Below are 12,387 nucleotides of genomic sequence, written 5' to 3'. Positions count from 1 at the left end.
CAAAACAAGGATGGTAATTTGTTCGTTCTTTATGTGACCTTATGCAAGTTTAGACCGCAAGTTCTCTGGGGAAAGAAACTGCCTTTACTACATATATGAAGTGTTTCCACCAATAATGGACCTCCCAAGCAGTTTCATAATAAAAATCAAAGTTACTGCTCAGACCATGTTCACACTGTAAGTTGCCACATTAAAGAGTTCTTGTCAGTCTTTCAGAAACAGTCAGCTACTGAACACTATGGAAAGCTCAAATTAAGAGAAGACTGCATGGGCCCATAAAAGACACCTGTTCCATCCTGCATAGAATTTACACTGCAAATCTGCTTTTTACAGTGCTGTACTTTTAATGTCCCATATTCATCTCTTAATGTCTTCCAAAAGAGATGCCTCTCTTCAGAAGCAATTAAGCATTTTTTTTTTTAATTTAGCAAGCTTGCAAAGCTTGCAGTGGGCCAGCATCTGATCTCAAAGTCAGACCAAACGCAATCCTATTCATATAGCAGCACCTGAAAATAGATTTGCAGATCAAACTGTCTCATCAGTTAGGTGTGCATACTCCATAATCGACCAGTTAGTGCCTTATAATGTGCTACCATCTGTGATTAATGGCATCCACAAGCATTACTGCTGAAATTATTCAACAATACTATTAATGCTGAATTCATTACAGAACACAGATCACTTTCCCAATATTATCATGCCTATGATTACAATGTTGTAAAAGCCTTTATTACAGAATTATATTTATGGTTTCAAGTATTTCAGGAGCACTTGTAGGGATAGGAGTGATGGCATTTTGAAATGCTGATTTCAGTTATAAAATTGACAGGAATGCACAAGGTTTTTTAATAGGTCACTGGTATAGCCAAAGAACATGCTCCAACTCCTTGCATCACAGATGATGAAGCTGTGACTATCTCACCAGCTAAAAATCAGCATTTTAGATGTGTAAAGATCATGGATCAAACATCTATTTTTCTTATTAACGTATCAATTTCCTTTTTTTAATTTATATTCTTTTTCTAATAGTTTCAACTTCATTGTTTGCACATTACTGAAACAAGACCTCTTCAATATCCACCGGTTTGCTGAAGATGTTAAAGCGTTTGTCTGTGGCCAGCCTCTTGGTAACATCCCTGAGAAACAACCGCAGCTCTCTCAATGTGTTCTCTTCCTGGTCCTCCATTCGCTGTTTTTCTGCTTCTGACAGCTCACGGGTAGGACATGGCAGTGCAAGAGGAAGAACTTCCAGAGCACGAAGAGCTAGGGAAAAAACCAAGAAGTCAGACAAAGGAAACAGTAACAACACAGTGGCTCTTGGGATTATGCCACTCCAAATTTCATTACATATTTAATCTGCCTCATCGACCTATCACTGCATCCTTAACCCCACAGCTCTCCATTTTCCAAAACTGATAACTGTAACGCACGAAATTTATTCTGGGCACTGATTAACACTGTCAAATGTTAATTACACTAAGTGTCATTTACCCACACCTTTTGAAAAAGGAAAATATCACAAAATAAAACATTCAGATGACATTATTATTGGTTTTACTGTAACTTAGTTTACCAGCCTGTTTCCTTCTTGGTGGGGGCATTGCTGCCTCATCAAGAATTAACCCTTTGAAAAATCGCAATCTGTCTTCTTCACTTGGTCTTTGAATATAAAAAACCTCTTCATACTGGATTCTGAAAATACATTTCACCTAAAAAAAAAAAAAAGCAGCCATATGAAAATTGAGCCCCCACTCAAAAATACATTTTTAATGACCATACTAAAACACTAGTCACAAACTACTCAAAATTAGCCACAGAAGAGAAGATAGTAAACTCTACCCAAAGCTGCATGCACAACCTTGGGAAAATAAATACTTGTAATTCTCACTGAATTTTCTGTAGTAACTAAACTTTCAGTATCCCATGATCCTAACAATGGCCACCTCTGTAGTGAGAAGAGGAGAAAGGGCAGAAGGGAAAGAAAAAAAAAAAATCAAAGAAAATGTTGAGGAAAAAAATAGGAATTCCCCTCCCCCATCCTGAGCCTCAGAAGATGTAAAGCTAAAGATTAGGCCTTTAGACTAAATCTGCATTTAATTATACTGGAGTAATTTGTCAAAATGAACAATTGACAAAACGAACAATTTTGTCTTCTCAGCGAAGTAGCATGGAAATTATGAAAATCGGTAATATGGATGTACATCCCTCATTAAAGAAAATTGAAAATGTAATATTAATTAAATGTTTGTAGTTTCACATATTTTAAATTAAGCTAGAAAACCACTGCAAAACAATGGTTTTACTTGATCAAAACATTCTGAAGACTACATACCTCCCTAACAATGCCTCCTTCCACAATAAACTTACCTCTTCAGGTAATTCACTATACATGGACTCAGAGGTAGACAGTAGAAATATAGGGGAGAAGGATGGTATATCTTGCAGCAAAGTTAGAAAAGTAGCTCTCACAGTTTCACTGACAGCTTCCCACCAATCACCAATATGAGGCATGTAAACAATACTTGGTACTGTTCTTCGAGCTTCACGAAAGATCTAATTAAAAGAAACAGTGGTATTTAAATGGAGAAACTAATTGTTCTTATCACTTGTAATACAATTACTGTGGACTAGGAAATGACTCCTGTTTTTGGTATTTTATATACAGATGTTCCAGTAAAATAAAATCATCTAATGATAAATGCTTTCTAAACAAGTGTTTGTGCCTCTTAGCCGTATCACTCAATTATTTTACGCCAGTGTGCTAGGAAGGCTACAAAACAACTACTTACCATATATGTTTTAAAAACTTGCTAAGACTGAATAACCAAGATGAAAATTAAACTGGTTTGCAATCCAAGCAAAATCCACCACAAACTGTTTTGAAACCTAAAACATTTAAAACTAAGTAAATGAACCTAGAACTACAGCACACCAGTTCATACACAAGCTAATAAAATGAAAATCAGGAACCGAATACCCAGATTAAGCTTACTTGACATTAGGTATGTGACTGAGGGGGCAAGTTAAAAATGTAATTACTCTCACTAGTCAGCAGAGATCTCAATCACCCTCTAGAGACCCCTTTCTTTTAAACATGAAAATAGAGGGAGCCTATGAAAACCTGGCTTTTAAGTTACATTCCAGTTAGCTGCTTTTATATTGATGCAACTAATCTGTTCCAGAATTACATAATTTACTCATTACAAGAGAATCTGAAATGTCACCTGTGCACATGATTCCTCAGGCGTTTTGGCACTGACTGAATAAAGTGCTGGCAGATCTAGCCTGTGTACAGAGAATTTTTCAAGACTGTGCAATAGTGCTGGAGCAAGGTGCGAAGTCTGACCCGAACCTCTCTCTCCAGATAGCAGTAATCTTGGTCGGTAAGAGGTTGGCTGGTGATAAGCTGACCTGCAACAAAGTTACAGTTACAAAATACAATTAACGTGCCAATGTTATCAATGGATGGATATATATAATAAGATATTTTAGAATCCAAAAGACTTTCAGTAATGGGTAATCGTTTCCTACTATTACCTAAAAAGATTCAACTAACTCTACTATACCTCAACACTACTCCAAGTCTCAATAACTCAAGCTTTGTCTATTCTTCGATTTCACAACAATTTAATTCAAACTCATCTGTGCAAAGCTATGCACATATTAAATCATGAAAATTTTTATTATAACCAGTTTATTTAAAACCAATTCCTTGATCATATAAAAAGACTTAATGGACTTCCAGTGAAGATATCTATTTAATAATGTCTAGTTCAGTCCTAACTACTAAAGCATCTCTTCAGTAGCCTCAGGAATCCCAGATCAATCCATTCATCCCGTAAGCACTACCCGAGATTTCCAAGAACCACCTAACATTCCAATAATTTGTTTATTTAAGAAATAGGACCTGAAGTAGGACTGAATAAAATCACTGTTCATCTTCTATTCTAGCATATCCATACACTTCTATTCAGTAGATTTCCAGACAGAAGATTTTAAAGGAAAAACTGCAAAGGTAAACATATTTTTTAGTTTTGCTGTTGGGAAGAAATCCTAAGGAGTTCATACAAGGATTTTAGGGGGGTTTTGTTTGTTTGTTTGTTTGTTTCGGGGGTTTTGCCCTGTTGTGGGGACAAGTGAGACATGAAGAGAGAAGCATTAGGTTTTTGCATTAAAAGTCCATTTATAGAAAACTGATTATGAAACAAGAAAGTTTTTTTTATTAGTTTGCACTTTCTCTCACTAAGGCATTTTTATCTGCACATCAATCAGCTCAGGCAGTGAAACAAGACTGGCTGGTTTTATTTCAGGTTAAATATTTTGTAACAGCTATGAACATTGTTGACCTTCGGCTTTTCAGTTCTGGTGGTGGAAGGGTTACACACACAGATAGCAATCAAAGATGCTCAGAAAGATAGATTAAGGCAAGCTTACGTACTTTACAAAAATAAACATATTCTTCCAGATTATTTTATTTAGACACACATCTACACAAATATGTATCGTCATTTGGGGTTTGGGTTCCCCTCTCCCAACCTCACAAGAAAAGGTTAAATTTGGCATTAAAATACCTGACTATGTATCTCAAACTATTTGAACTTAAATCCTTATTTTTAAGCCTAGATTCCCATAAAGGCTGTTCTGGCATTACTCTTTAGCACAAAAATTTGAGCAGCTTTCCACAAGATGGCTCTACTAAACAGTACTACTATTGAACAGTCTTCCTAACCTCATTTTCTTTATTTAGTAAACTCCCTGCAGAACTCATCATATAAAGTAGTCTAAAACTATTCTGAATACAAAACTCATCCAAATTTCACGCACACTTTCTCAATTCCCATTTTCCCAAAACTTTCCATGAAAAACAATGAAAAAAAGATGTTAGAAATGCTGAATGCATTAATTACATAAAGCATCCAAACAGCTGCATACACTGAAGCTCAACAATACTTTAGACCAAGAAAAAGCAAACAATCCCTCCAAAATATTCCTACATACCTCTCTTCCCAGTTCTTAATCTTTCAAATCAAAATGGCTTGCTACAATTAAGAATTGCTGTTAATATCCTTACTTCTAAGCTATACCTGTCTGTTGCAAAATATTTCTGATTACTGTCTAGGATGTGGCCTCTCCTAAAACCATTCACATATCTAAAATACTCTTGTCCATGCACTTACATGTTTCTATTACAGAACACCATTGCCATCACAAAGCAAAAGATCATCTTTGTTACCTCTCCTGACGTAAGAATTTCATGGTTTCATCTATCTGGTTATATGCATTTAGAAAAACACTCACATTGTAAAATGAAGGTAGGGTTTATGTATAGCAGCTGATGACTGTTTCTTTGGTGATCCTGAGTGACAGCTCGTCTCAAAAATTGATGAAGCATTCTCATCTTCACTATCATCTAATATTAGACTTGGTACATCTGTTCCAAGAAATGTATTAATTAGAACCTTATCACTTCTAAGTGCACGCACAACAAACAAGAAAAGACGTTACAATTTTCTTCATGTAATTTATAACATTTTCAAATGTAGAAAAAATGAGTTAAAACTGTCTAAATATTAGAACACAGAATAATAAGTACTTATTACTTCAAAAACCAAAACAAATTAAATATTGTAGAAGTCTAATCATAATTACAATTTGTTTTTTTAAACCATCAAGCAGAACAACTTCACAAATACAACAAATGTTTAACTTGTTATGAAATGCTTCCTTTGCTTTTATTTCACAGCTAGAGGTTTTTCAAGAATAAAGTTATAAAATCTCTAATTCCTCAAACTATATAGAATTTTGTACTTATTTATTTGTTCTAAGTGCCCAAATTTTTAGAGGTACATTTCTTCCAAAGTTATTCTCAGCACGACTACCTAGACAATGTATGTTTATGAAGAATTGTTTTCCACCCTCTGATAATCTGCCAAAGAATGTCAAATTACTTTTTATCAAAATCAGCTCAATTCGTTCCATGCTTATATGCTATACCTTAACCTATTTTAATTCCTTTACTAATATAGTAGCATAATGAGCTGAAGTACTCTCTACATAGACCTTCAGAAACAAAAAGCTAGAAGACTGATTACATTCAAAAGCCAGACTGCAGGGATAAACAACTGCAAAAAATACAAATATGGCACTAAAACAAAACAACCAGTTGACAGTCAAAAATCAGGTACAGCTAAATTAGCTACCAGAGCTGCAACAGGATTAAGAGTAGACTGCTGCGATTTGATAATGGGAAAAAACTGCTGCAACATCTTTACTTGCCCCAGGAAATGTTGATGTCACCCTAAGCAAGCCACTCATTCTCATTCCCACAGAGAAATCAGTCTGCAACGATGGGATGAAAATGGTCACAGTCACTCAGCTGTACAGTAAGAGCAGTGCAGAGGCCAGGTCTCCTGAGGAACAAAATGCTCTGCAATGGATGGGCAGCATTTCTGAGAGCAGCCCAGAGTCAGGGCAGCACACTGCCGTTCAGGGCAACCACCGGACTTCCTAACAGTAGCTCAAGGTGGCCACAGCCGCTTAGAAAAATGGACTGCTGTGAAATGAAAGTGTGAAATACAGAGGTATCTAAGTGTTATTCTCAAATATATGACCCACTGCATTATTTGCCTGATTTACATGAAGCCGGGTCCTGCTACACTGATCAAACCACTGCCACGGGACAAAGGAATCAACTTCAAAGCAGCGTTAAGTGTTGGATGGAGACGCCATCTAAGGGCTATGCATCTGGACATACAGTGCCAGGAAAATTTCTCAACAGACAACAAAGGTTCCCTTAGTTGGCTGTGTGATTGAAGAAACTGAATTCAGAGTAGGCTGGGCAGGAATAACATTCTGCTGGTATGGGACGAGGACATGCCACATCCCTTGGCAAGGCGTGATGCAGTCACACACCTGACAATCATTCCTCAGGGGGCAAAGATAAAAAAGGCTTGCAGACCCCAACCAGTGGCCAAAAGCTAGTCCATAACAAGAAAAAACAGTTCAGAAGCTGCTGGACATTTAGCTCCAGGCAAGGACAGAGGCCTTCAAATCAACTGGACATAGGCCTCCTAACCCTTGACTCACTGCAGTCCCTAAACAGGCAGAATTGCTATACCAAATGTAGACCATAGGGTAAGTCCTATGTTCATGCACTGGACAGAGCTTTCACTTCCTAAAATACGTAATTATTAAAAAGGCAGCCCATCTTTTAATCCCAGGCATCACGCCTCTGTGACATCCTTTACTTGAGCGTCTGACTCACTGAATTACAAGAAACAGGAATCATTAGTGAACTGCAAAGACGTGTAGAAAACTAGATTTGCAGATTGTAAGCACACCAATAAGCATTTGCTATTATACCTGGCTCTCAGTTCAAGAAAAACTGAAGCCCTAATGTGTAATCTACATTTACATTTAAAATCCTTGTACACGAAAGTGGATTTTGCTGGTTTTAACACAGATTAAACTTACTATTCAGTATTTTCTTGGGTTTAAGGGGGTAAGAAGAAAAACTAAGGTACAGAGGAAACATTAAAAGAAACCTTAGTTCATGTATCTTCAAAATCGATTACCTACAAACATTTAAACGTAGCCATAGCAGCAGGATTATCTAGTAAAGCTACTATTTAAATCAATGAATGCTTCCAAACTCACTTAGCAGTAATGAGCAGTAATAAATAGGAATGTAAAGAATGTAACTGAAGAAAATATTCTGAACTAGAACTTTACAACAAAGACAAATTCAATTCTTCAACAATAACGACAATCTCTAAATTGGGCATTACCAACAGGTTAACAGTATACAGACTTAAGCATCTTAAACAACTTTGGTTACAAGAGCCTAATATGATCTAACTGCAGCTGCAAGCCAGCTCACTTCCCCCTACCCACCACCACATGCTCCCAGGCCCCAACTCGTGCCAACTCCAACACTTGTTAAAACCTCCAGCTATCCCACAGTCAGCAGAAAACTAACCCGAAAAAATACATCATTTTTGGACTAATTTGCTGGCTAACATGGTCTAACAAAGTGCCTGACGTACTGAAGTAAGTGGAAGGGATAGAGCAAAAATGCACAGCTGGGCTGAAGGAACTGCAGCAGCCAGCACAAGGATCAGCTTAAGCTCCCTGGGCTGCAGTCTGAAAGTGTGCTCTGGAATAGGAATGAAAAGAAAGTCATGGGTGTCACAGATTTGCTTCATGACTAGGCTATTTTCAAGCTAATCACACACAACCACAAGTACTGTTTACACAGTTGGAGGGGTGAGGGTGATCCCAGATAAGAACAGTAGAAAATAGTATGTCAGAATAAGTAGGTATCAAAACCAAGGTATCTTGTTCAACATTTAACTTCCAAGAAATGACAAGGGTAACTATTAAAGTATGTCTCAGAGAAGAGCTGGGTAAAAAACCCAGAACCTATTGACTCACTGCCAGTCAAAACAGTCAGTCGCATTCCTTCTTATTCCCTGCTTCCTCAATGCACTCACATTGCTCCCATTGCAGCAGGGTTCTGGCATACATCTGACCCCTTAGTGAGTTGATTTTACTCACTAATTTGGCAAAAAGCTAACTTGACAAAACAGCAAATAGCTCTCCACTTGCTAAGCCAGCAGAATCAACTCAGAGGATCAGGAGTGTATCAGGTCAGTTCAAGTGGAGGGAAGTCTCAGGACTTTCTCCTTAACCACCAGATGACCATTACACAGGCTCAGGTATCTTGGCTAACCACAGTCTCACCTGCCAAGCTGCAAGCTTCCCACAGCACTTCTTTGCAGCCTGCTTCTGCACCATCAGCAAGCAAAGGATTGGGGACAGCTAACTGACACTCAGGACAAGAGCAACAATTTCAGGTCCTAACACACTGAGCAACATTATCTCACTGTTTGCTTTTGTTCTGCCATCTGATTATGGCCCATTATTTCACATTTTTAAATTGTAAATTACTTGGACATTCTTTTTTCAGGTGGCACTCATAGCTAAGGGATCTTGGCCTATACAGGTCAGTTTATTAAATTCCACAGCAACGTGGAATCAGCAAAAATAATTATGCAACATCCAAGCGAACTGTATTTACGTACTAAAAACACTGAACCAAATACATGTCAGGTTTAAGGCTAGCAATACAAGAAAGCCAGTTGAAATACTTCCAAACTGAAACAGCATTCGAAAAAAAAACCCAAACCACATACCTTCACTTTTGTCACCCTGGCTAAATTCAGCGTGAGGAAATACTTTGTGTAAAACCTCAAGAAGGTTGGTGAAGGTACGCTCCAACAGTGGTCTGATCACAGGAGATAACGCATGTCCTGAAGACGTCACGGCACGTTGGGAAGCAGGCACAATATTCTGCATTGCATGATAAAAATCCTGTGCGCTGAGAACTACTGAAGAAACATCAAGCTGTAGTTTCTGACTGCTCACATAAATCTGGGGATAGCGTCGTCTCAGGGCAATCAAGGCAGCCTCAGTGCAAAGTGCTTTTATGTCAGCTCCACAGTACCCTAGTGCACACAAAAACAAAAATACCTTCCATGAAATAGCATTGCTGTGCTACATATATTTCAAACATGCCTAAAGCTAAAAACAATCAGTAATACTTAATTGTCAAGGTCCCCAAAGCAGCTGCCAAAAGGTATCAGGTCATAATCCAGTGACAGTGTTGTGTACCAAGAAATTAGGTACAGGTATATTGAAATATAGTAAGAAATGAATTCCACATTGAGGTTAAAATTACCTACTTTTTCACTATATAGTGTGATACATAGCGTATTTTCAGCCCAGGGTTATAGGTCTGTCATCACTCTTTCTTCTTCCTTAATACTGTCTAAAGTATGTGTGCAATTTTAACAGGCTAGCCCCTCTCCTCCTTTTTTACTTTACTATCTCTATATGAAAATATTTTTTAATAGCAAAGTAATTTTGTTATACTGGATGAACATCACCGACTTTAAACTTTTACAGACTGAGAAAATGAGCAGTACAAAGAAAAATGTTTCATGAGTAAAATATGGAAGAGATGAAATCTCTTGTTAAAAAAGCATACTGTGGACTCTTGGAAAAATGTGAACTTCTACTATCAAGAAAAATGTTTCAGACTTTTTAGAGTTTCATAATTTTACTAATATAACCAAAAGAGTAGAAAAACTATTAAAAAGCACTAGAATTTTAATTTAGCCTAGCTTTGTAAATATCTACAGGTGGCTACCTATAATTGCTTAATCATCATTACTGAAAAACACAGATCTGGTAATTATGAAATACTGAGAGACTTAATACCTCTGTGTCTTTTGCAGTACTAATGGTTTGGGGGTTTTTCTCCAGAGCTAGAAATTAGATTCAAATTTTTCCATATCTCTCAGCAAGAGACATTAATATACCACTGTATTTTGTAGCACCATCACTCCACCTTTCAAAAACATAAAACATTATTCCAGTGGGAAAACTCTTTTAGAGAATTATAGTCACTATAGGAAAACATGTTGCACTGAGGTATTGCCACATAAAAGTTTATGGGTTTGCAACAAAGTGTTTATAGAAGCTAATTAATCAATTCTTTAGTTAAGTTATTCTCAAAAAACATTTTTTTTTTTTTTTTTAATCAGACCTCCTCCTCCGCGCCAGGTCTTACACCATTTGCACTTCTTCTACTCTATTTCTGTATTGGTCTTTTGGTAGCACCAAGTCCCAAAAACTGAATCCTGCCTTGTTTCTCTCTCTATCCTCTGATGTTCTTTCAGTGCTACTGGCATATATATTTTTACAAGATCCATACAGCAACAAGGAACAAAGGTGATTCCACACAAAGTGTTGAAAAATAAAAAAGGAAGCAATTAATATGAAGGATAGACAATTTTCATCCCCATCTTTCAGATACATAAATTGGGGGATAACAATAAAAGATACCAATTTTTCAGCTATGAAGACAACTTAATTTGGCTGAGACTTCAAATTCCACCTGAGTTTTTTCATATATACTTGAAAATCATTTTTAAAAAGGAAAAAAAACAACAGATGGAAGATCACCATAAATATCAGACTCCTGCAACTTTTAAACTAAGCTTTCCAATTTTATAAAAAGGTTAGTAGCTATAATTGTGTAAAATTGATGAGCAGGCACTGTGACTGTTATCTAAAAAGTATATAGCAATTCACATTCACAAGTTACCCTGAAATAAACACATGTGATATTTTAAATATGTTCAAATACATCCACTATGTTAAGCAATAGGGAACTAATTATTTACAGCACTAAGGCTGTTGTTTGGTTTTTTTTAACTAACCCCTGTCATGAAATCAAAACCATGCAGGCATGCTTCATCAACCATGTGAACCTATTAGACAGTAGCTACAGGTGCATCAGAGAAATCAAAATCAAGGTTCTTCCTCTAAATTCTGCTTTGTTCTTTCAATGCCAGGTATCACATTCCCATTTAAATTGGTCCACTTCTCATCTAACAAGCACACCAGATTAAAAAAAAATTGGGGGGGGGGGGGGGGGGGACACTAAACCAAAGCTTAAATCAAAGATGTGCTAGAGATATATAGCACCCTGAATGCTTGTCACTTTAAAAACTAGTTTAGTATCTTTATGACAAAAGATTCAGCAGCTCAGGAGCTTTCCAATTTTTCTATTAATAAATGCTGTAATATCACTTTCTAACAGTCATTTTAATCACCGCTTGTACATCTCCAAAGAATTGCAAAATTAGGAAATAATAGCCTGTAGCCTATTTTTAAAATTGAATTCTCAGGTGATCAGATACACAATTAGTCTCCATTTCTACTTTTCAATTCTCAGGAGCAATTACATTTGAAGACTAATAATTGGTGTCTCTTTTTGAGGGACTCTCTTGTGCATACTGTATATCCATTTCAGTGACAGGAAAACGGCAAAAATCCTGTATCTTGTGAAACATTAAAGAGCTTTTTATTCCTAAGAACTAAATGCACACTGATTAAGAGGAAGAAAAACATGAGTAAAGTATTGTGAAAACAAAATAAAATGTATCATGCCAACAGCAAATAACCTGAATTCATTTTTGCCCAAACTGACACTACAATATAAAACCAAGGTTCAGTGCATTTGCTTCCATTTTTGAAGCATCTCACAGAGGATGTTCAATTTGGCAGGCAGAATGTACTGGCACACCTTAACTTAGCACAAAACAAGTGTTCTTGTCAAGTAGCCCATTTTGTTCTACACATCACCACCACCACACTCTGCTAAACATTTTCGAAGTACAACTTTCCAAGAGCAGCAAACAAGTGGACTCCCATGTAGGTTTCCAACGAATGCATTTTGATCACTGAAATTTTACAGCCATAGTCTCACACCTCTACTGTGCAAAAATTATGTCCTCTTTAAAACTTTTTCTGCCTAAT

The 12,387-nt window shown here is 36.8% G+C and overlaps 1 protein-coding gene across 4 annotated transcripts in view; it reads right to left on the bottom strand.

Moving 5' to 3' along the window:
* The window catches only part of ATAD2B (ATPase family AAA domain containing 2B), a 79,789-nt gene that overhangs the window by 32,473 nt on the left and 34,929 nt on the right, over window positions 1-12,387 (bottom strand). For 3 of the 4 annotated variants that reach the window (XM_052809319.1, XM_052809320.1, XM_052809322.1), the window contains 6 exons: window positions 9,195-9,506; window positions 5,299-5,431; window positions 3,225-3,411; window positions 2,368-2,553; window positions 1,574-1,709; window positions 1,067-1,263 (listed from right to left, as the gene is read on the bottom strand). In XM_052809319.1, coding sequence (XP_052665279.1) covers window positions 1,067-1,263; window positions 1,574-1,709; window positions 2,368-2,553; window positions 3,225-3,411; window positions 5,299-5,431; window positions 9,195-9,506 — 1,151 coding nt within the window. The remainder of the gene's footprint in view (window positions 1-1,066; window positions 1,264-1,573; window positions 1,710-2,367; window positions 2,554-3,224; window positions 3,412-5,298; window positions 5,432-9,194; window positions 9,507-12,387) is intronic. The other variant, XM_052809321.1, reaches the window with a different exon arrangement.

This window comes from Harpia harpyja, chromosome 15 (genome assembly GCF_026419915.1).
Source record: "Harpia harpyja isolate bHarHar1 chromosome 15, bHarHar1 primary haplotype, whole genome shotgun sequence".
In the NCBI taxonomy this organism is placed as follows: Eukaryota; Metazoa; Chordata; class Aves; order Accipitriformes; family Accipitridae; genus Harpia; species Harpia harpyja.
The sequence above is the reverse complement of the archived record's forward strand: the minus strand, read 5'-3'. Positions and strand labels throughout refer to the sequence as shown.